The following is a 24,470-nucleotide window of genomic DNA, read 5'->3' on the forward strand; positions in this document are numbered from 1 at the left end:
GGAAAGTAGAAAACTTGTTAAACTTCAGACGCTCAAGAACAAACAAAGAAATCCATATAAAATTGCATTGCTAATGTCTGCATCTGGTTCCAAGGCCATAGCTAATATTTGTGACTAACCAGTTCTATTAACACATTCCATATTTGCTTTTCTTAATTATCAATTAAACTAACTAGGGAGCTTTGCCAAGATGGCTGTCATGTTGAGGAATGAGGTCTTCTTGTCTTCACCTGACAAAATTGGCTTGAGAATGTCTTCTTTTCTGTACAGTAAAATGAGAAGTGTCCTATTTGTTCACTGAGGATCCAACTCCTAATCCATTTTGGGTAGTAGCTGTCTTTTGTTCCATTGGTAGTCAGGATCAATGATTTCAGCTAACACATAGCCGTCCTTTTTATTTATTCCCCTGTGTGGCATGAAATGGTTGCTATCGATCTTATTTGTAGAAAGTGTCCTTCCTCCAAGCCAACAGAGCCTAATTGTGAGAAGTGTCATTTCCATTTCTGAAAAACCTTGTTTTCCAGACTGATATTGTTGCTAAGAGAGATGCAGCCCCAAACATCAGTAGTTGTTTAGAGCATATGTTACACGTTGAAAGAGACCCTCAAGCTAGGTGTTGTCTTCTAATGGCACCACTGCTGAGTTTTATTGGTCATTTTCATTATCTTATAAGGTCAGTAGCTTTTTGATGATAGAGTAGATAATAATAGCAATAACACTAAGCACAATTTTCTAGTTGCTTCACTTTGCTTGCTATGATATGATTTCCTTTATTAAAATTAATGCTGTGTGGGAAACATTGATAGTATATAAATGCATTCTGAGGACCATAGATGTTAGTGTTAACAGAATGGACAGGAAGTGCAAGAACAGTTCAAGAATAAGTATTCATTCCATTGAGGACAAGTTATTATTCTCTTTACAAGCAAAAGTACCTAACATGATTGATCTGCACAAAGAAGTTAGCAAGCTTCCCAAAGTCCTTTCCTTTATCAAAATCTTAAGATTTAGTGCTGTTGTTTGAAGACTGGGCACTACTGCCTTAATGGTTCTCTATTCATGATACCACTGGACAAGTCTGGATTCAGAAGGCAGGGTGATTGGTAGCCTTGGGGAAAGTATACCCGATTGTTAAGATCATCTTTTACATAGTGGCTTTTTAATGGGCATTTACATGTGACATGAATATTTTCAAGCTCTTGGCCCATCCTGAAAGATTTATCAATAGCATCATTCCATGAACTTCTGTTAGAAAAATCCTTAAAACTGGCCCTTTTTAAGTCTCTAAATCAGTTGATTGCTGAAAGAGTGATGAAAACAAAAACCACAAATCGCCTTTTGTCTTAAGGAGAGTGTACAACAAGATTTAAGACCCAAATTCCCATGTACTTGGTGGATTTCCCTTCTCCATTAAGGCCTGTGTTAGTCGGGGTTTTCTAGATAAACAGAACCACAGGAGGTATCTGTAAATATGAGATTTATAAGGGTGTCTCACACAACTGTGGGAATTCAAGAGTCCAAAATCCGTAGGCAGGCTGTGAAACTGGCAACTCTGATGAAGGTTCTCAACAAACTCCACAAGAGAAGCTCAATGGGTGAAGAAGTGAAAATTCTCTCTTCTTCTTTAAAAGTCTGCAAATGATTGAATTAAACCCAACTGATTGGATATCTTGCAGCCAGGCTCCCCTAATGTCCTGTTCATGTACTCCACCCTCTCCAATGCCTAGGGCAGCAAAACTCTTCCTAACCATCGATGTGGAAGTCCTGCACTCTGCTTCTGGGCCAAACTCACCCTCTCCATATGTAGGGGTGTGTCCATTCTTCTGGCCTGAGATTTCCTAGCTCCAGACCTTAGCTTCCACGGTTCTGCCTCTGAAGCCATTTCCTTCAGTTTTTCTCTTTTCTGTCCCTTTTAGTCCAGGTCTCCAGTGGGTCCATTCATACAAATCTCACAAAATAAAATGTTGATTTCACATGTAGTACACAGGATCAAAGCCATCAGACAACAGGACCTTCCCCAAACCTTTCTAGATAAATCCATCTCTAATCCTGGCTTTTTCTGAAATGGCTGACTGGTTCCATATTTGATTAAATCTTCACATGGGACTTTATTCACTGGGGGCTTACTTTCTGGAAGCCTAGAATTTGCCAGACCATTAATTTCTGTTTTCTTTGTACCCAAGAGTTCAGTTTTCACCTCATCTCTTTCTTGTCACATTTTACTATATTAGCTATAAGAGGTAGACAGGCTGTATTTTTCATATTTAGTTTGGAAATTTCTTCAGCTAAGTACCCTGACTCACCACTTTTAATTTCCAGCTCCCATCCAACAGCAGTACTCAATTTGGCCAAATTATCTGCCATCTTAAAACAAGAATGGCCTTCCTTCCAGTTTGCAACAACACATTTCTGTCTAAAACCTCATTAGAGGTATCTTTAGAGTCTATATTTCTACCAACAGTCTCTTCAAAGCATTCCAGGCCTTCAAGCTTCTCCTGATTCTTCAGAATCCTCCCCTTATCCATTTAAAGAGCCATCCCAACAGGTTTGCTATTTGCAAACTGCAGTACCCCACTTCTGGTGCCAAAATCTGTTTTGGTTTGCTAAAGCTATGGGAATGCAATATACCTGAAGTGGATTGGCTTTTATAAAGGGAATTTATTAAGTTACAAGTTTACAGTTCTAAGGCCATGAAAATGTCCAAATTAAGGCACCAACAAGGGGTTACCTTCACTCAAGAAACGCTGACGTCAGTCACATGGGAAGGCTCGTGGCTGGCATCTGCTGGACTTTGTTCCCAGTTCCATTGCTTCCAGCTTCTGATGCCCTTGGTTTCCTCTCTAAGCATCTGTGGGCCTTCACTTAGTTCCTTGGGTTCTTACTTGCTTAGCGTCTCGTCAGAAGGCACATGATGACATCTGCTGGGCTCTGCCCATGTCTAAGCATCTGCTTTCTCTGTCAGCACTCTAAGCATCTCTAAACATCCATGTCATTGTCAGCTCTGAAGCAACTGTTCTCCAAGTATCTGCATCTGAGCTTTCTTCAAAATATTTCTCTTTTCAAGGACTCCAGTAAACAAAATCAACACCCGCTTTGAATGTGTGAAGTCACATCTCCATCTGACGAAAGGCCACACCCACAATTGGGCGTGCCACATCTCCATGGAAATGATCTAAGAAAATGTTACTCCCACAGCTGGCAGTGTCACATCTCTGTGGAAATGATCTAACTGAAAGTATTTCCACCCTATAGTAGTGAGTGAGGATTAAAGAACGTGGCTTTTCTGGGGTATACAACAGCTTCAAACCAGCACAGGGCCTAACCACAAAAATGACTGTACCACTGCAGAGATTCACAACATCATGGAAACCAGGCTGTTTTTTATTGTCAATCAATTTTTCATGAATAATTTATTTTAAGACATTAGATAGAGATTAAAGAAGGAACTGTTGCGGTAGGTTTTGAGCAATTTGCTCATACACCTTTGGGGTCCCAGGAGGCCCATTTCTACATATGGCTCTTCCATTTAATGAATGAAGGCGACTGAGAATGCCTCAATACCTGGTAATGGATCAGGTAGTGCTTGCTTTATGATAGTCAATTGGATAAAGAGTTAGGAATTATTCCTCAAAGGGGAAAGTTACTGAATGAAGAGTACCTTATTCTATAACCCAAATTTTACTGATAAAGATTCTGCTACAGATCCCTGGAGTACCATCTGGTCTACTTTGCCTTTGTGAGAGTCCAGAGGTAGAGCCACCTTTACTGAGTCTAGACCAGCTGAAACCTACTAGGTGATGTGTCTTTTTCTAGGGAAAAAGAGGGCATGTTTTAAGAACTTATCCTTCACTTTGGAGGGATTATGTAGTATGCTTCAGAATATTATATTACCCCTCACTGAGGAGGCAGTCCCGTGTCCTTCAGAGTTAACTTCTATTCCTTATCATCATGTCTTACCAAGACAGGCATGATTATTTACCACGTTTGTTCCCTTTGACTTTAAGTTTGGATTCATCAATTTGTGGAACCATGGAGATAGCTATTAGGATATGTTGTTGCAGTTAAAGTACTTATGAACTAAATTGTGTCATAGAATGAGAGCCAGTCTAATCCTGGGACGTGGCAGTGAAAGTACATTGATGCTTCTGAATGTGAAAGTAAATTGCTTATTGTTGTTTGCTGGAGAGGAACTCATTAACCAGAACAAATAGCTTAATTGGTTCAAATAACTGAGGGGCTCCGGAACCAAAGCATGCCATCAGAGTGGTTGACAGAATAGAAGCATGGCTATTGGTAATTTAGCACTGAATATCAAGGGCAGTTGCTGGAGAAATGGGGATTTTTGTGAGGTAGACAGCCACCTAACAATGTTTGCTACAAGAAAAAATGTAGAGATTGCCAGGTCCTATCCATCTCTGTGACACTTGTTTCAAACACAGCTTGTTACACTTGGTTCTACCTCTTTTCCTTTTAACGTTCCATTCAGCTTTTCAGAATAAAATGTTTTCTGATTTATTTTCAGCAAGGCAAAAGAAACCTTTTGATTTGTCATTTGGCTAAATGCCAATTTAGGGCACCTCGTTTTGGATGAGGTTACTTTTTATAAAAAACTGTTTTACTATAAAATATAATATATGTATACAAAGCAAAGAAAAAAAACAATAATTTTCAAAGCACACTTCAACAGGTAGTTACGGAACAGATTCCAGAGAATTTTTAAATTTCAACTAGAAAGTTTTCTTTTCAGAATGACCTCCTGCAAATTTGTGATATTTTCTTCATTTCACTTAGTTATCAGCTTGGAATAATTCATGAAAAATCCCTGAGCCATTTTGTCTATAAATTGTTATATCATTTTCTAAATAGATTGACTTTATAATAGTACCATATGACATCGTTTCTTGTTTCTATTGTCCCTCTAATGTGTTTCCTGGGAGATTTTTCTCCAGCATTCGTTGCCAGCTTATTTTAAAAACACTGAACTGCTGTATAATGATTGTCTTAGATTTCACTTTTAAGTTCACATCAGATTTTATATTATATGTATATATTATATATATATATATATATATATAGTTTTCTGTATGAGACAGAGCACCAAAAACAAACAAACAAAAAAACCCACAGCATTTATTTTGGCTTTAATTCATAGAAATAAATAACTCCATGAGAGAGCTATCATATGAATGGTTTACACAGCTGCATGAATGCATTATACTATTTGACATTATTTGCCTTAATCAATGATTGCTAAATCAATAAATATATAAATATATGCTTATCGCACACAATTACTTAAATAATATATAATGTTATAATATGATATTAATAATATAATTATTTTATAATATATAACAATTTTATATCACATGATACCTTAGATTATTATATTAATACATGAATATATAACGATAGTATATAATTATAGAAATATTTTATATACATGAGACAGAGAATTATATATTTATAATAATTGTCACCTTTGTGTAAAGCAGTAGGCTACATACCGTAGAGGAACACAGAGAAACAGCAGATCTATCATACCTACTTTCTTGTAGCTTACGTGACACAGTGGCAAAATGTTGTAAGGTGAGAAAAAGAACTAAGCAAGGCACCCCTGAAACCTGGCATATCAGGGTTCAAGTTATGGATTTCAAAACCTGTGATTTCTTTTTTCAGTGTTGTGCTACCATTTAAGATAAGTGAAATAATTAACATGCTGTCTCGTTCAGTAGTAGGTCATGGATAGATCAGTGAGTGGGTCCATGACTTGAAAATTTGGCATCCCTTTCTGGTATCGACACAGACAATAACACACAATGGTGGTCACAGTACCTGGGACTCTGTTAGCAATAGAAATCACAGATATTTTCAAATCACATTGTAAAAATATCAAAATATGTTTATGCTTATCATTTTCTATGAAATGATAAGTTCTTTCAAACACTGAACAAGCTAGTGGGTAAGCATGAAAGCAGTACTTTAAAATTTATTTAGACACTTCTGAAGCCAGTGACAAGTTATTGCATTGATGGCCATTTTTAATATGTTGTCTTAAAATTGGGGGCAGGGAGTTTTATTATGGGTCGACTGATGGTGGCTTAGAGGTAGGAGACAGAGATAAATAGACCTCTCTCAGACTAGAATCATATCATCAGTGGACTTGCCTGGTTCCTGCCCTGGGAGAACATTTAATGGTTTTATAAGTGATTCAGAAAAAGGAATACACTATAAAATAGCCCCAACTCTCAATATGCACTTCCGTACGTATGTATAATCACTCAGTCCCTGACTCTTCCAAACCTTTCCTGCCTTCAATGCTTTCCGTCACATGTTCTCCTGAACTGGAATAACCTCCACCCTTACTGCTACACGCTTCCATATAGTTTGCACCCTTCCCCTACTTAAAGACCTTTCCTCATATACTCCTCATCACCAGCCGTGTACAAGCATCTCTTCTTCCACTGAAAATCTTTTTTATTCATTATACCTGACATGAAACTCTCATGGGACAGCTACTGTTTTCTACCTTGGGTTCTAATTCTTCCATTATTGTCTAAATTCAAGACCACATTCCAGGTGGAGTCCATCCTTGGAGTCAAAATGCCAGGAAGAATTACTTGTGCTTAATAGGTACTTGGTTAAATATTTTAAACAGAATACTGTAACGATGATGCATTCTCTCCTTACTGATAGTTCAGAATTAGTTTTATTACTTACTTACTTGTGCCATGCTTTATTTATAGGCCTTGAAACATCAAGTTTATCTGTGTGCGTTTTCTACAGTACCTCCTTGAATTACATAAGACTCCATTCTTCTAAGCATGAAGGTGAATTCGGACACACCTAATCTGAATGAAAGAACCACCCTTCTGCAGGATTAATTTAGTGAAAAATCAAACTCTTTGTGTTTGTTTTCTTGTACTCAGTGTGATCAGTCGTATTATTTTAAAAATCAATTTATCAGTAGTTATACATACATATACACACACATTTATTTATTTATATCAGTATCACTAATAAAGCAAAACTTCTCCTTAGAGTGTTTTAACCTCAGAATGTAGTATTATTCTTTTTACACATTTCAAATAGAATTGCCAAATGGCATATCATTCAGATTGTATGTTGCCAATAGAATAATAAATGGGGGATTGCATTTTTGACTGTTTTTCTTTTTTTTTTGGTGCTGAGGAATCGGAAGTGTAGAGCTTATGTAAGTTAGCAATTGAAATTTTTGGATATAAGATCAGAAAAGCTGAGACACAGAACAAGACTGTATAATTAAATGTTAAAAACTGTATTAGATATTATAAGCAAAATGGAAATTCAAATAATGGAGAAGGCCTCTGAAGTATTTCAAAAAGGAAATGAGAAAGAAGAATTTCTAGGCAGGCGAAATAACCAGAAAGGCAGCAGTGAGTCAGGGAGTTGGGCTTGTGGCAGGACACGAGTTGGGGGATGTGTTGAAAAGGATCAGTTCAAATTACATTACCTTCTTGATGTAGAGCTGAGGGATCTATGAAGAAGGTACAAGGTACGGTCAGGTGACGGTTGTGCTCCAATTTTTGGTAGGGGGCCCCATAGGGGGGCAAAGACAACAAAACAGAGATCAGAGCTGATAGGGATGAGTCAGGGCTAAATTATGTTATTTTGGAAACAGATCTTGAAGAATTTCTTTTTTTATTTTAATTTTGTACTCTTCAGGATATTGAAGTGCTTTTCATTTGGAGAAAGGTTGTTTACATCTTTATTTTGGATTGAAAAATAGTTTTTTGGTGAGACATGAAAGAAAACTTTTCTAAGGAGGCATCAGAGAATTGGAACTAGAAGACAGTGGCACATTTTGGGGGAAATGATAAAATGCTTTTTTGACCCTATGAGCATCTGACCCGGATTTTAGGGCTGAATCTCCAAGTACAATTCTTAAGATATGGATGATGTATTTTTTGGTGTTTATTTTGCCCAAAACTCATGATAAAGAGCCACTGAGAATAAATGAATTAGAAAGTAGGTTAGGTACTTTGGGAGATGTCAGTTTATATACTACACATCTGTTTGTACATGTCTATTATGTGTATTGTGTTTTTATGTATACACACATGTGTACATTGTGTTATGGGTTAACTATTTTAAATAGAGAGAGATAACCATTGAATCTGGTACTGATGAAACTACCTTTGTACAAAATGCGGTGGGAGCATTAGAAATAATTTAAACAAATAGTATTCCTAGGGTCTCCACTAATTGATGAAGGGAATAGGGAGTCGGGAAGGAGAAAGAAGAAATTTAATAGTCTGCCATTTATGGTTGCTTACCCTACAAAGAGGACCCTCATTTGCACTAAGTAGGCCCTCTCCACAGCCCTAAATCCATCGCATCAAAACTAACCTCAGAGCAAATTAAACCCAAACATCCAACTGCCCTCCTGATGTCACTAGATTCCATGCTACCTTGTCATCGTAGTCCACATTCTCCTCTGTTGCTAGGTATCCTGGGCATTCTTATTTTCCAAAGCTCCAGGTGCTATTTTTCCTTGGGACCGAAATATAGAGTCTTTGTTTCAAACGCTATGTTAGCCAGGCTGAAACCTTGAGAGAAGCACCATCATCTGGGCCTGAGAACCTGAAAGCTGTACCCCAAAGATCCAAACACTACTTGTTCTCTGTAGAGGATTGCAACCTGGTACCCTCACGCCAACAGCCACTCATGATGGAGCAAGCTATGTTGGGTAAGAAAGCAAGTTTCCACTTGAAAACAATAAGCTGATGTGAATTGGTCATGATAAACAGGAGTCTGAGATCTGTGATTTTTTAATTTAAAAAAGTATCTCTAAGAAAGAGAAAGAGAAGATCGTTAGCATAGATACATGAAACTAGGTGATATAAAAGTATTCGTTTATCCCGTTTAGTATCTGGTCTATGCTTTATATTGTGTTTTTCTAATCTAGACATCAAAAATGTTTTAAATGTTTATTTGTAAATATGGCGTGTGTGACATCTTTGGTTCTTTTACCATTTGAATTGTAAAATATGTGAATGTGTGTTTGATACAAATGAGTAAATCATTCATTTATTCTTCATAAAATATACTGACTTACTCAGGAATGAATACTTAAAGCCATTGAATTTAGTTACCTTGGTAACATCTGGAGTGATCTACTCAGTCTAAAAATATTTTCTCCTTCATTATTTACATTTCATGTCAAAATTATAAATACGACAAGTATATAACTCTTATTAAAGCCTGCTCTTGTAAATGATAATCATACCTGAAAAAAGGAATATTTAATATGGAAATTGCTAGATATGTGTGATCATTTCATATTAGAGAAATTAATTTTCAGTATAACAAATTTAATTCTAATAAAACTAAAATAGAAATGCTAATATAGATTTGGTATTAAAATGTAATATATATTTTAGGTTATTTACTTGTTGACATATTGATAAGCTTTTTTGTACATGACATGTTTAGAGTATTTTTGTCTTAAAGGATTCTAGTGCATACATGTTTCATAATATTTTCTTCACGAATTACATAAATTGAACTTGGACATGTCCATTATGCTTTTCTTTGGCTTTCCCTGGAAAGAAATTAATTAATCAGAAATGACTGTACATACTTTAGCATAGGAGTTGAATTGACCTAACAGAACATGCACAATTCTCTAAATTATTTTACATACAAATCATTCCCCTAATTGTATATTTTAAAAACCATAGGTAATTAATTGTTAAAAGAAAGTTTTGATTGTGAAATTAATAGCTATGGAAAGTACTATGTAATCATATTATTTGTGACCAGTTTCCTGCATTTTCCTGGGTATACTTCCTTTCTACATAGAGAATTTTCTTGAGTAGACACCTAAAAAGAATTCTGCCACATGTGCACATTTTAGCTTTTTTTCCAGTATAGTGTTTTAGAAGATTGTTCAGAATATTGTTTTTCTCAAAATTAAACTAAATGTGTTTTGTTTTCATTTTTTTTTGCGGGAGCGAGAAACTTGCAATTCATCCCAATTTCTTATTCCCAAGTTTAGCCGTTATTAGGCCTACCTGTTCTATTTCCTAACTATTTTCCAGCAGGCCTCTCTTTTCTTATCTGTGCTGCTGCTGCTTTAATTTGCACTTAACACTGCTAACCTAAATACTTCTAGATTTCTTACTTGGTCTCCCCAGTATCCATTTTGCATCTCCTCCATCTCCTTCTTCTTATCAGTGTCAGAATAATCTCTTTAAAACACGTTTTTTTCCTTACCACTTCCCACCATAAATGTAAATTGTTCCCATCTTCTGGCAAGGTAAAATCCATGCTCCTTGACACCTAAGACCTTCCACACCATCCCTATCCCTCCCTTTCTGGAACTTTTTTTCTTTTTCCGTGCACTTTTGCACTCTGGTCTCGAATCCACAGGCATTAGAACTAACTCTCTTCTCACTTCCCCCACGTTGTGCTTTGGTCTGTGACTTCGACATGATGATCCCTGTTGGAAATACTCTTCCTGGTCTTCTCCATCTTTCAGTGCTCAGCTCATCTGTCACCTTCTCTAGAAAGCCTTGGTGATGTCTTCATCCCTTGCATCTGAGCATAGACTTTTCGCTCTTTCCTTTAATTGCATGCTTATTTTTCTGTCTCTTTTAATTAACTGTGAACTCATTGAAGACAGATTCTCTACAGGACACATTTCATCCCCTGTTGGCCACGGAGAAGAGGCACAATACATGTTTGTTGACTACATGAATTAACAGATAAATGAGTTTTACCGCTTCTTTCAGAATTCAAATATTATTTCCAAGAATTCAAATGACTAGAAGGAGTTAAATATTTAATGGCACCCTTCAAAAATAAAACATCCTTGAGAATATTCAGAAATCCATCAGAAATCACAAATATTGAATACTATCAGTCCTGCCCACTTCATTGAAAGCCCTTAATTAAAGGAAACATTTAAAGGAAACATTTTAACACCTTTGTCCATCATAAGCTATTTGAAATCAGTGGCAAAGTCTTGTGGTATAAGTAGAGATAAAATTAATGGATTAAAAACACTAAAATGCATTGTTTTATGTAACCTTTGTTTCTTGCTATCAATAAACTATTATTGATATAATTTTTTTCTAAAAAAGTTTATGTTAAAATGAAAAAATTTTGCTTAGTTCTGTTTCTCCTTCTTCCTTGTTTCTTTTCCTACAATGATTGCATATTTGTTAGAAAATAATGTATATTAGGTATAGATAATTAAGAATATCAAAAATCCATTACCAAACAGTTAAGGAAAAATCAGTATTAACATTTTGAACTATATCTTTTCAGCCTTGTCCTTGGTATCTGTCTGTTTTCTTAGGGTCAGATTGGGGTGATATTGGACACACTGTTTTCCCTTTACTGCTTTATAATTCACATTTCCCCATATCTTTAAAATGGGATATTGAGTAACTGCAGTATATTATAACCAGTCAAACATTTAGTAAGCCAATCCCCTGTTTTTGGTAATCATATTATTTCTAAATATAAGCAACACTGGATAAATGTCTTTTTGTCTGCACAGAGATACGCATAAACATTAAACTCCATGGGCTTAAAAGTCCCAGAAGTGGAATGAATAAGACAGAGTTTATGAGCGTTTTTAATGTTTTCGAGTCATATTACTCATTCTCCATATGAACCAATATGTGTAACAATATATAACCCCTGAGAGCAGTATATGTGAATGTTCTTTTCAGAGCATTTTCGCCAAATCTGGATATTCTCACTGAAAAAATGAAAACTTTGTGCAAAAGAGTTGACAATTATCTTAGTCTCTTTAAGTTTACTTTTCTTTGAGATTGTACTGTTTCCTCTATTTTACCTTATTATTGTTATCTTATTTTACTTCGTATACCTAAATTTGCCTTCTAGATTAAAAACAGCAATGGATACTTCATATGGTTATTAGTAATGTCAAATTTCACATTCCACATAAAATTACATTGCACAGTGCCAAGAACATATTAGGAGCTCAATAAATGCTAGTTGAAGTAGAAATTGAATAGCATACTAATGAAAATAAAATACACCTGTTTTCTATCCAACAGATGATTCTGCTGCAGAGAGCTTTAATGGCAATGAGACTCTGGGGCACAGTTCAGTTCCTTCGGGGGGAACACAGAGCAGGGAGCTGGGACACCCCAACAGTGATGGCAAAACTGGGCTGGAACAGGATGAACAGCCACTGAACCTGAGTGACAGTCCCCTTTCTGCGCAACTGACTTCGGAGTACAGAATAGATGATCACAGCAGTAATGGAAAAAACAAATATAAGAATCTTCTAATTTCTGACCTCAAGATGGAACGAGAGGCAAGAGAAAATGGAAGCAAGGTAAAGTCATATTACAGTTTCTAAAGAATATTTGAGTTAGTCCTGAAGGTTACAAAGAAAATTACAACCTTGGCTATCTATGATGTGTCCATATAACAGAAACAGAATAAATGACAAGAATGACAGCAAGTAAAATAGGTCACGTTTCAGGCCACACTGTTAGTGTGTTCTTATACATGGAATCACTGGAATTTCATGTTTGTCATAACATTATCTTCTTGTTGATCTGACTGTGGGAATTTATTGAGCTCATGTGAAATTTTAACTCTCAGTAGACAATTCCGGATTGTAAAAAGATCACTGTGTAGTTTTTCCTAGATAAGATAAACTTTCGCAATACTTTGAATCAAATTATCAAGTTTGCTTGAGAGACCTAAGGGCTTCAGTCAGTAATTTTCTCCACGTACATAGGACAACTAAATGTCAGTGTCCTGGATGAAATTCGGAACTTAAGTAACTACTTGAACAAGTAACTTCTCATAAACAGTATCGGAATAAAGAAAGAAATATGTTGTTTCAGACATAGTCCTTAAATTTCTAGATTCTTTTATGTTAAAATGAATCACAGCCCTTCCCCAATTTCCAATCTATTAAAAAAAAAAGAACTTTCTATTAGTTTGAAGCAACACACACGGTGGTGATATTGTAGTATAATCTTTGAAGGCAGATTTTTTAGCATATTGAGTGTTTCTTAAAGCAAATTCACTTTGCCTGCCCCATGTGTGCTTTCAGGTGAGGGAAGTAGAACCGCTCTTTCTTAAAAACAAAATGTCTTAATCTGGATTAATTTCTGAATTTGCACTGCACTTCCTAAATTGACTCTATTTAAATCTTCTCACTTGCTGGAGGGTGTATCTTTTATCCTCTTTTAAGCACTTCACTAGACATGATCCAGCACGTAAGCACTTCTGCCTGAGGGAAGCTGCTACAACTTTTGCTGTGGTAAATGCACACATATCCTCTTCAGTGGTTTAAAACCAAAGCACAAGAACAGCAACGATTTTATGTTCTGTTACGTGATCTGAATCACTCTGTTAACATTTTACAGAACAAATTAACACTTAGGTTTTCTTGACCTCCACATAGCTGTGTCTTTATAAAGCTTAAGCATACGAAATGCTTCCACTTTATTCTGTCTTTGAATATTTTTTTTGTTGTTATCCAATTCAATGGTGTGCTTGTCTCTTCTTTATCCCCTGCATCACTATAGGAACTGTGCTTATTAAAATCATTCTTGCAGGGGTGCGAGGGTAGTTCGGTGGTAGAATTCTCGCCTGCAATGAGGGAGGCCCGGGTTCGATTCCTGGCCCATGCACTTCCCACAACAAAACAAGCAAGCAAACAAAAAGCCAACTGAATAAAAATTCAACAAATGGTGCTGCAATAAGGCGCTACTCACATGGAAAAAAGAATGAAATGTGACCCCCGCTGTTAGCATACAAACAAACAAACACATTCTTGCACATAATAAACGGAATACGTTACCTTCCTACTTCTCTGTAAATGGAGTTATGAAGAGTAGAGATTGTTTGGCCTGAAAGTGAGGGGTAACAAGAGAGATGGGCCTAGGGGAGAAGAGGACACCCCTGAGGAACTGAATGTTTAATGGTTTGGTAAAAGAACAGCAGCTCCCACAGGAGTCTGAGGAGCAGCCAGACGGCAGAAGACAAATCAGAAGGGTATAAGGTTTTGGAGCTACTCAGAGTCCACATTTCAAGAAAGAGAGTGGTTATCTCTGATGGCAGTGCTGACAAATCCAGTAAGATGAAGACAGAAAATAACTGAATTTCTAAGAGCAGTTTTGGTGGCAAATTGGGAACAGAATTCCAAAAGGGATTGATTTTATTCTAAATGGTTTACTAAATACCATCACACTTGCAGCAGTGGATTAGGCCGATAATCCACATGACGAGAGGGACCTTCATATATAGTTTTAGGAAAGAGAATGCATATACAAAAAACAGCTTTCTTAGGGAAAGTACAGGCAAATTTTCTACTCCTGTGTTTAGAACATTGAGAATTAAAGTAAGAAAAGAATATTTCAGATGCAAAAATTGTAAGGGAGGGCTGCCTGGAGGAAGTGAATCTTGAACTTTAACAGAAATGAAAGACTGTCATTTTTCAGATGGGTATTCATGTAAGTATGGTACTAAAGTACCTTGGATGCAGATAGGGGAGCTGACTTGGTCTCATAGACTAGGGAACTCTTATCCATTTTGAGCTAGGTATGACTCCACGATGTGGTATTCTAGAAGAAAAAACCTAACATAATTATGCAAGATAGGCTTTTCACTGCCAGTTAATTTATTCACCAAATATTTACTGAGGGATTAGTACATGCAAGGCACTGTGGTGGGAAACGAAAATATGGAAATGAGCAAAGGAGCATTCCTGTGCTTCAAAATCTCATGGTCTAGTCACACTAAATCTGTGATTACAATCTGATTCCATAAGTAATATGATGGACATATGGGCAGGGTGAAACTAAAGAGCAAAGATGGGATTCCCAAGGAACTATACTAATCCTTAAGGGAGATTTTACAGAGAAATAGATGCCAACGATGAGTGTGGAAGGACAAATAGGCATGATTAGATTAGGAGGAGTTTTTATGATAGAGATTTAAGTGTGTTTTGAGACAGAGAGCTGCGAGAGTGCATAGTTGATACAGAAACTTGAAAGGAGCTTGGCACAACCACTGAAGAGAGTATGTGGGGGAAAGAGGCATAAAGGGGCTCCAGCAAGATGGGATTCATGGCCTGTTTAAGGACTTCGGATTTCAACCCCTAGGTAGAGTTCAGCATTATAAGGTTGTGTTCAGCTTGGAATTTTAGAAAGCTCATTCTAGTAACAGTGTTGTGAACAGATAGGATAGTGACAAGGACTAAGGACAAGAAACTATTAGGGATCTATTCTGACAATCTAGGAGGAAAATGATGATTGCTGGAAGCAAGTAATGGCAGTGGGAAAGAAGAGCAGAGACTGAGTACAAATAATTGAAGATATTCTTACTGTTCTTGTAACACTCTACTTGCAGGCCTCCCAGGTGTACATGGCCAAACTCCAGGCAGCACCTTTCACTTGTTCTACAATATGAATAGCCTCTTTGCCTCTATGTACTCCATTGGAGTATAAGGGTGATATTTACTTTGCTTACTGTATTATGACTTGAACTTGGCTTAGTATCTCATATATAATAGTTTCTTGATAAATATTTTTCAAAGAAATGAATGAATATTTGTAGAATATGGGGATGAGGCAGAGAAGAAAACTCTAGAATGACTCCGATATTTTTGATAAGTCACCTGTATGGATGACGGTTGTATTCATCAAGATTCAGAGTGAGAAATATTTGGAGCAAAAGCAGGTTTGATGTTTAAAGTTTAGGGTGCTTATGCAGTATCCATTGGAGATGTTTACTAGGCATTGGGGCATTTGCATCATCTCAGAAGAAGGGTTCAGGTTGGAAAGAGAGACATTTGAATGGCAGAGCAGGGGTGCTGCCTGAAGCCATTAAGGTCACCTCAGAAAATCATATCTAGAGAAGAAGAAATAGTCAAATATATTACTCTAACAAATTAGCCCATGAGGAAACACTGGTAGAAAAGAAGTTTGTGGAGGAAGAGGAACCCAAGGAGAAAACCAAGGTAGCCTGTTAAGGAGGAGACTAGGAAAGATATTTAGATGCCAAAGTGAAGGGCATTTCAAAACTGGTTTAACAAGTGGTTAAATGAAGTGATCCTTAGGAGAAGGAGCGCAGGCCTGAATGTGGAGTTGGGTTAGAGGAATTAATGTTGAGTTGAATTCAAAGCACATGGCAGAAAAATTAGTGGAAATAGTGGGAAATTGGATTGGGAATGGTTGTAGAGGCTGACAATGCTGAAACATTTTAACTGTGAAGAAGACTGTGCCTAGAATTTTGTTTTCAAAAGGGATTCTGCTTGCAGTCTGAATCCATACACAGAGTGATTCTGGTTCCTGGTGGCTTTGGCTCAATCCTGGGTTTACCCCAAGGCTGTCAGCTGAACTTTATACTAAAGGGTTAGTGACTGTATGTAACTTGTGCATTGTGCAATCAGTACAACTTTTAGTCTTAGTAATGTTCCATCACTTCTGTATGGCTTTGTAAAATGGCAATATTAATTTCCTCTTCAGTTTTTTGAAGTCAGTCTCTGTGCTACCCTGGAGGAATATAAAAGCTTAATTATATACAATCTCTGAGGTGCCTAGATTCCTGTGAGTTTAATATTGACCTATATATCACAGTGTTATTATGAATAATATCACGCAAAAACAATTTTAATGCACTTTGAAACCGGACAGCAAAGAAAAATGCCTGAAAAGAATAGCTGAGCTATACCATGTCACTTCCTGATTGCTTATTATTTTGCGAATGCATCAAGTAGAGTAGCAGGGAATCACATCAACCAATTTACAGATTAAAATATTGCATTGAAAGTATTTAGGTGATATTTGTTTCCCATTTGCTTATGGCCACAGTTTTAGAGGATAGCTAGTTAGTAATATTAGAGTTCAGATGAGAGTAGAAATGATGATAAGGGCTTAAGAACTAAGATCTTATTAAGGGAAATAGCTATTTAACTTTAGAAAAAGTGTGGCCAAGAAGAAACAAATCTAGGTATAGTATGTTTTAAAATTGTTAATCCATGAGAGTAGAGAAGTGTAAAGCTAGAATTCTAATGGACAGAAATTCATAATAGAGATAATATATAAGTAACTTTTTTTCTTTTTAGTTTTCTCTTTTTCTTTCAGTATTTGTAATCCAGCTGCATTTTTACTTAATATGGTAAAATATTCTGAAGCAATCCTCCAGAGAATAATGTTTCAAATAATAAATATAGGAGGGTCATTATTGTTTAAGGGTTAATGTGTTACTTTGGTTACTACTTATCTGGTTTTGGGCTAAGTTCCCAAGACCCTTCAATTTTCACGCTAAATAAATAGTATTTTTTTCTAATATAATCCACGTGACATCTGCTCAATTAATCTTTTCTTTAATTTTTTTTAAAAGGATTTTTACCACACAAATTAATGTTTGTAAATTATTATTCATAATTGTCATAATAATTGCTACAGTAATCTTGTTAGATATGATGAATGGAAGCACTACAGTTTTCAAAATATCATTTTTAAGGATTTAGGTATAATGAGATGGGTTTTTAAGAGCCAAAAGCAATGGATTGGCCTTTGGAACAATATTATCTTATTATTTGTTATGTGACTATCCCAGCTCATTATTGTTTGAATATGGTGTTTACAGTATCTGACTTTCTGTTGCTATGCAGAGAATTTGGCCTAGATCTTATGCAGGGTAGAAATAATAGTACATTTTTAACAAAAGTGCTTAAAATGTGCTAGACACTGTCCGATAATCTAGGAGGACAAAGAATAATAAAAGAACAACAAAGCTGGGCTCTTCTGTAAAGAACTCACACACTGGCCAAAAAGGCAGATACATAAGTGTATTATATTAGGGAAATTTATGCATATATGGAGCTGCCTTCTAGGAGTACCAGCCATGCCTTGGAAGATTCCTGCGGCAAAACTTGAAAGCTAGGTAGGAGATAGCCACTTAATGACAGGTAGTAGGAAATTCCAAGCAGGAGAAATGGGAACAAAAACGTGTTAAGACCAGAAATACTGGGGAAGGAAGTGGTGGTGAGAGATAAGTCTGGAGAGGCTGGGCAGAGTGTCAGACTAGGGAAGGCTTTGAATGCTTTTGTTAAAGCTTGGATTTCACTCTGTAGTTGACAGGGAATCACTGAAGGATGGTGGAAAGGATTATACGGTCAGATTGTGTGCGGAAAGGTCATTTTGGTGAATTTGTGACAGGATACCTGTAAGTGGCATAAGAACGGAGGAGGCTCTAACAGAGGAAGAGGGCTTGCCTTAGTGAGGTGGGAATAGGGATGGAGAGGACACTATAGATTTAAGAAATATTTTGAAGGGTAAATGAGCATAACTGGGTATTTGGGTGAAGGGGTGGAGGGTGCAGGAAGCCAACCACCATACAGTGTATAAAGGATGCCTCTGTGCTGGTGTGGGGATGTCATGTCAATTCTAATAATGATGTACATGTATAGAATGCTTTCATGTTCATAACTCAAACAAATATAATATGGTTAGTAGATCAAGTTTAATCACTGGCATCATTTAAACACAAGGAGATAAAGCCTTGTAGATGTTAAATGATTTAACTGCCATTATACAATTAGTTAAACAGTAGAGTCTGGTATTGACCCCAGGGCTCCTGACTTCAGCCCATGTGCTTTCTCCCGCACCACAGTCACTGATGCTGTGTGATGTTGTGTGGGACGAGTCATCTCCACAGCCTGCGCCGTGACTGCGGCAAGCAAGCTTTGTGAACAGGCACAATATCTAATTTGTCAGTGGGCAGTTTCTTGGTAAATGGCACGTACTTGCAGTGGCGTTTCTCATACAAATACTTGTTTTGCAGTTCTATATGAATTATTTTAACACATTAAACTATAAAATCAGTTGCCTCTATTGGAAAACTAAGCATGTCTTCAAAATATCTATTTATTGCTAAAAGGGCATAAACACAAACAACTGGGTAATCGAGTTAGAGCAGGCTTTTTAAAAGCCCCAGAGTAAATTTTAAACATACATTTTATTTTCTATCAATTTCAAATGCTCTTCATGAATTTTATATATAATATATTTTAAATTTTTATTATACATATATATATATAGAGAGAGAGAGAAAGTGTGTGCATGTGTGTTTATGTGTGTTTGTGAATAGTAGTACATTTTATTCTCATAACTTACATGGATCTGAGATCTGCTAATTACTGGACATGTTCTTCCTCATGTTTTTAGTAACTTACATTAATTGACTTTCTTATGTTGAACTACCCTTGCGTACCTCGAATTAATCCCACTTGATTCATGGTGTATAATTCTTTTAATGTGCTATTGAATTAAGTTTGCTAGTAAGTTTTGAGGCATTTGTACATATTATCATAAGCCATATTGGTCTGGAAATTTCCTTTTTTGTGCTATCTCTATCTGGCTTTGGTATTAGGGTGGTGGTGGCCTCTTAGAATGAGTTAGGGAGTGTTCCTTCCTCTTCAATTTTTTTGGAAAGTTTGAGCAGAATCAGTGTCAATTCTTCTTGGAATATTTGGTAAAATTCACCTTTGAAATCATCTGGCCTAGGCTTTTCTTTGTTTGGAAGTTGTTGATGATTGAGCCAATCTCCTGACTTGTTATTGGTCTCTTGAGATCTCTTTCTTTTTGAGTCAGTGCAGATAGTTTGTGTGTTTTTTGAAATGTATCTGTTTCATCTAGGTTCTCTAATTTTTTGGCATAGTATCCTCTTATAATTATTTTTCTTTCTGTAGGTTTTGTAGTAATATGTCCCCTTGCCCCTTTCATTTCTGATTTTAGTTATTTGTGTCCTCTTGTTTTCTTTGTCAGTCTAACTAACCCTTGGTTGCTTTTATTGATCTTTTGTGAAGGAACCAAGTGTTGGTTTTGTTGATTCTCACTCTTGTTGTTTTGGTTTATTTATTCTCTATTTCATTTATCTCCACACTAATCATTGTTATTTTCTTCCTTGTGTTTGCTTTGGGTTTAGTTTGTGCTTGTTTTTCTAGATCCTTCAGTTGTGGGTTTAGGTCTACGATTTGAGATCCTTATTAATGCAAGCATTTAAGAGCTATAAATTTCTCTCTCACTCTGTCTTTGCTGCATCCCATAAGTTATGGCGTGTTGTTTCCATTTTCATTAGCCTTAAGGTATTTCCTAATTTCCCTTGTGATTTCTTCTTTAACCCATTGGTTAAGTATATGTTGTTTAATTTCCACGTATTTGTAAATTTTCTGTTTTCTCCCTGTTATTGATTTCTAGCTTTCATTGTGGTTGGAAGAGATACATTAATTATATGATTTCAGTATTCTTGAGTTATTGAGATTTGTTTTATGACCTAAAATATGACCTACCCTGGAGAATGCTGTATGTGCACTAGGGAAGAATGCATATTCTGCTCCTTTGGGGTGAAGCCTGTTAAATCTAGTTGGTTTAGAGTATTTTGAAGTCTCTTATTTCCTTATGATCTTCTGTATAGATATTCTATGTAATACTGAAGGTGGCGTATTGAAATTTCTCACTATTAATATAGAACTGTCTTTTCTCCTTCCAAACCCATCAGTATTTGCTTCATTTATTTAGGGGCTCTACCATTAGGTGCACATGTTTGTAACTACGTTTTCTTGTTGAATTTCATTTTTTAACTTAAAGCCTATTTTACCTAATATTTGTAGAGCTATTCCAGCTCTCTTTCCTTACCCATAAAATGAGGGAATAATTGTTAGTGCATAGAGCTCTTAATTTAGTCATCAACATATATTTACTACTTACTGTGTGTCAGGTATGGAGGTAAATGCTAGCAATTTGGTAATATAATGCAAATCACAAGCAAAATAGTGAAGACCAGGACTGAATAAAAAGGATCTCTCATTATTTATATTATGACTATAAATGAATTAAACATGTCTAAATTAAGCAAATTACAGCCACAGCCAGCGCTGTTGAAAAATGAAATGTGTGTGATAGTGATGGTTGATAGGGCTTGTTCAACACCCAAGGGCAGGCAGGAGTGAGAGAGCATGAGGCAGGAGCAAGATCAAGAAGGGTATTATATGCATCCTGAAGGGTTTGGGTTTTATCTTACAGGGATTGGTGATCTAGAAAATGATTTTTCATCAGGGAAGGGGAAGATGTGAGTCATTTGCATTTTAAAAAGTCATTTGCATTTAGAAATTCACTAAGGTGTTTCAATATGATCAAAGTGCTAGATTTGCAAAACTGGTAAGGTAAATTTTATTTTATCCACTGAACAAATAACATTTACTATGTACCAGGAACCATGCTTGGCACTGAGGGTGCAAAGATGAACTTAAAAATCCCAGTTCCTTGAGTGAAACCATTCCATAAATAGATAATTATTTATATAAAACAGATGCAATGATAAGGATGTGATCTGGGCAGTGTACTTGTGTGAAAGAGTTTCAGAATACTGGGAAATAGCAATAAAAGGCAAAAGATAATCATATACTTTAGCATTTGTCCTTAAGAAGCTCACAGAAAAGACGAGTTTCAGAATGAATTTGCTTAGTAAATGCTGAAAGAAAACTATAAAATAAAATTGTGTCTTTACCTCCTGCAAAAATATTATGTAAGGACATATGTACTCCCCAAATCTTTCATAAATGCTTTGATAAACATAAGGATTTATTAAATAATTAGATAATTAAAAGATGTCTACAAGAGAAGGAATGGTCTCAAATTTTGACCTTAAATATAAAGCATGATCACTTTAGATGTTAACTTTAGTCTGGCATGTTTAGAAATTTGGACATCGTCACTATTAGGAGTCATTAAGCATAATAGTGACTTCATGAGATTTCACTTTTAGATTTTTTTGGATCGAGGAGTCTGAAACTGGATGAACCAAGGTGGGGTCATGGAGAGACTTCACATGTCTTCGAAATGATCTAAGCAAGGTATTTTGGTGCCTGGTTCTTTCATGGGGACCTGAGGTAATGCAAGTCATTGAAGTAGGTCTCTGTGTAGAGGTCACTCCCTACACTGTCCTGTTGCACTAGATTTGGGATCGTTGCTCCTTCTAGCAACCTTAGCCCTTTACACTCTCCATAACAAAATCTGAATTCCAGCCTTTCAGAAATACTGTCCTTTAACGTGGTCTTCCTCTACCAGAAAGGAGGGTTCATTACATCTGCCTTGCTTGCTCCATCCCACCTGCTGAGAAACACACACACACACACACACACACACACACACACACACACACACACACACACACACACACACACACACACACACACACACACACACACACACACACACACACACACACACACACACACACACACACACACACACACACACACACCCTTTTGACCCTGGTGTTTATCTATCCATAATTTAAGATTTGGCCCAGGTGTGTGAAGTCTTCCCTGATGCAGTAAAGTAGGCATTTACTATACACCTTTTCTTGTCTTTTATACCCAATATATTGTTCTATTATATCATTTACAAATTTGATTCTAAGTATTAATTTACATGCATGTCTCCCGTACCAGACCAAAGCAGGAGCACATCTTATCCATCTCTTAAGCATTAGTATTTAGCACAGTTCCTAATAAAATATAATTTATAAACAATTGTGCATTGAATCAGTTAGATTAGGTGGAAGATGGCAAAGGATATGTTGCTCTTATCTAGTGTTCTTATCTGGGTACAAGTTGTTCTTATCTGGGTACAAGTTGTTCTTATCTGGGTACAAGTTTAAGGAATGGCTGTCTCAGAACTAAATTCCAGCAATAATATGTTAAAATATCGAATGTCTATAATTCTACAAAAGATTACCCAGCATGTAAAGAAACAGAAAGTTATGACCCAGGCAAAGGAGAAGATTAATGCACTTTAGAAATTGTCAAGGAGGATGACCAGGACTGTGACATACTAGATGAAGACTATTAAAAAATGTTCCTAAGTATGCTCCAACAGATAAAAAAAAAATACGTACAAAAGAGCTTAAGGAAATCAGGAAAATGATAGATGAACAGAAAGAGAATAGTGATAGAGAGATGGATATTATGAAAAGGGAACAAATAGCTCAAGACCACAGTGACATAAATTTAAAATTCCCTAGAGGGGTTCCACAGCAGATTGGAGCTAGAAGAAGAAAGAACGAGAGAACCTGAAGTTAAGACAATTGCTAGAATTCACTCGGAAAAGCAGGAAGAAGAAAGAATGAAGAAAAGTGAACAGAGCCTGACACCATCAAGTGTACCAATCATATGCATTGTGGGAGTCCCATAAGGAAAAGAGAGAAAGGGGCAGAGAAAATATTCAAAGAAATAATGGCTGAAAACTTCTCCAATTAAAAAAAAAAAAGACATACATATACATATCCAAGATGCTGAAGATACTCCAAACAGGATTAACCCAAATAGTCTTACACCATCATATATTAGAATCAAACTGTCAAAGATCAAAATAAAGATAGAATTCTCGAAGCCACAAAAGAGAAGTAATATACTGCATACAAGGGATCTTCAGTAAGATTGAGTGCCAGTTTTTCATGAAAAACCACAGTGATAAGAATGCAGTGAGGTGAAAACAAACAAACAAATGCCAACCAGAATTCCATATTCAGTAAGATGTTTTTCAGAAATGAGGGAGAAATTAAGATGTTTTCAGATTAGCAAAAGCTGAGGGATTTTGTCATTACTAGACTTGTACTACAGGAGATGCTAAAGAGAGTTCATCAGGTTGAAAGGAAAGGACAATAAACAATAGCTCAGAGACACAGGAAGAAATAAAGATATCTGATGAGAGTAATGATATAGGTAAATATAAATTCCAGTACTGCCTTTTTTTTTTGGAGGGGGTGGTGTAAGTCCACTTTTTACTTCCTACATGATCTAAAAGTTAAAATGCACAAAATGTAATAAGAAATCAGTGGTGTGGGACCTAGAATATATAAACATGTAAGTTGAGACAAGAACTACATAACAATGGGTGTGGGGGATGGAGAAGTACTGGAATATAGTTTGTGTATACTGTTGAAATTAAGTTGGTATCAAAGTCAATGAGATTGTTATAACTTTAGGGTATTAAAGCCCAATGTATGGTAATTACAAAGAAAATAATAATGAATATGTAAGCTCATAGAGATAGAAATTAGAGTACAGGTTTTTAGGAGCAAGGGTGAGTGGGAATGGGGACTTCATGCATAATTGGTATGGGGCTTCTGTTTTGGGAGATGTATGGTGCACATGCCACAATATTGTGAATGTGACCAACTCCATTGGATGATATGCTTGGGAGAGATTAAGATGGGGAAATTTATGTTATACATATGTTTCCATGATTTTTTTTAAGAAAGGAGCTACTAAAAAAGTATTGAGGTCTTCTAGGAAACAGCTCCCTCAGTTGGGAGCCAACTCTGCTGTGGTGGCGATGAGAACAGGCGCTGCAGTCACCAGTGCCTTCTTTCCAGGCCACTGGTGCTACAGCTGCCTCCCGGCCTCCTTTGGACCC

At 36.4% G+C, this 24,470-nt stretch overlaps 1 protein-coding gene across 12 annotated transcripts in view; it reads left to right on the forward strand.

The window, feature by feature from the left end:
• Positions 1-24,470, forward strand: part of NOL4 (nucleolar protein 4) — a 377,490-nt gene that overhangs the window by 216,720 nt on the left and 136,300 nt on the right. For 10 of the 12 annotated variants that reach the window (XR_013165209.1, XM_077135663.1, XM_077135662.1 and 7 more), the window contains one exon: positions 12,075-12,358. Coding sequence is in view for 11 of the 12 variants with exons in the window: in XM_077135663.1 (XP_076991778.1) it covers positions 12,075-12,358 (284 nt within the window). In the remaining variant the exon portion in view is untranslated. Of the gene's footprint in view, positions 1-8,459; positions 8,729-12,074; positions 12,359-24,470 lie in introns of those variants that run through there. The other 2 variants (XM_077135669.1, XM_077135670.1) reach the window with 2 other exon arrangements.

This window comes from Tamandua tetradactyla, chromosome 18, assembly GCF_023851605.1.
Source record: "Tamandua tetradactyla isolate mTamTet1 chromosome 18, mTamTet1.pri, whole genome shotgun sequence".
Lineage (NCBI taxonomy): Eukaryota > Metazoa > Chordata > Mammalia > Pilosa > Myrmecophagidae > Tamandua > Tamandua tetradactyla.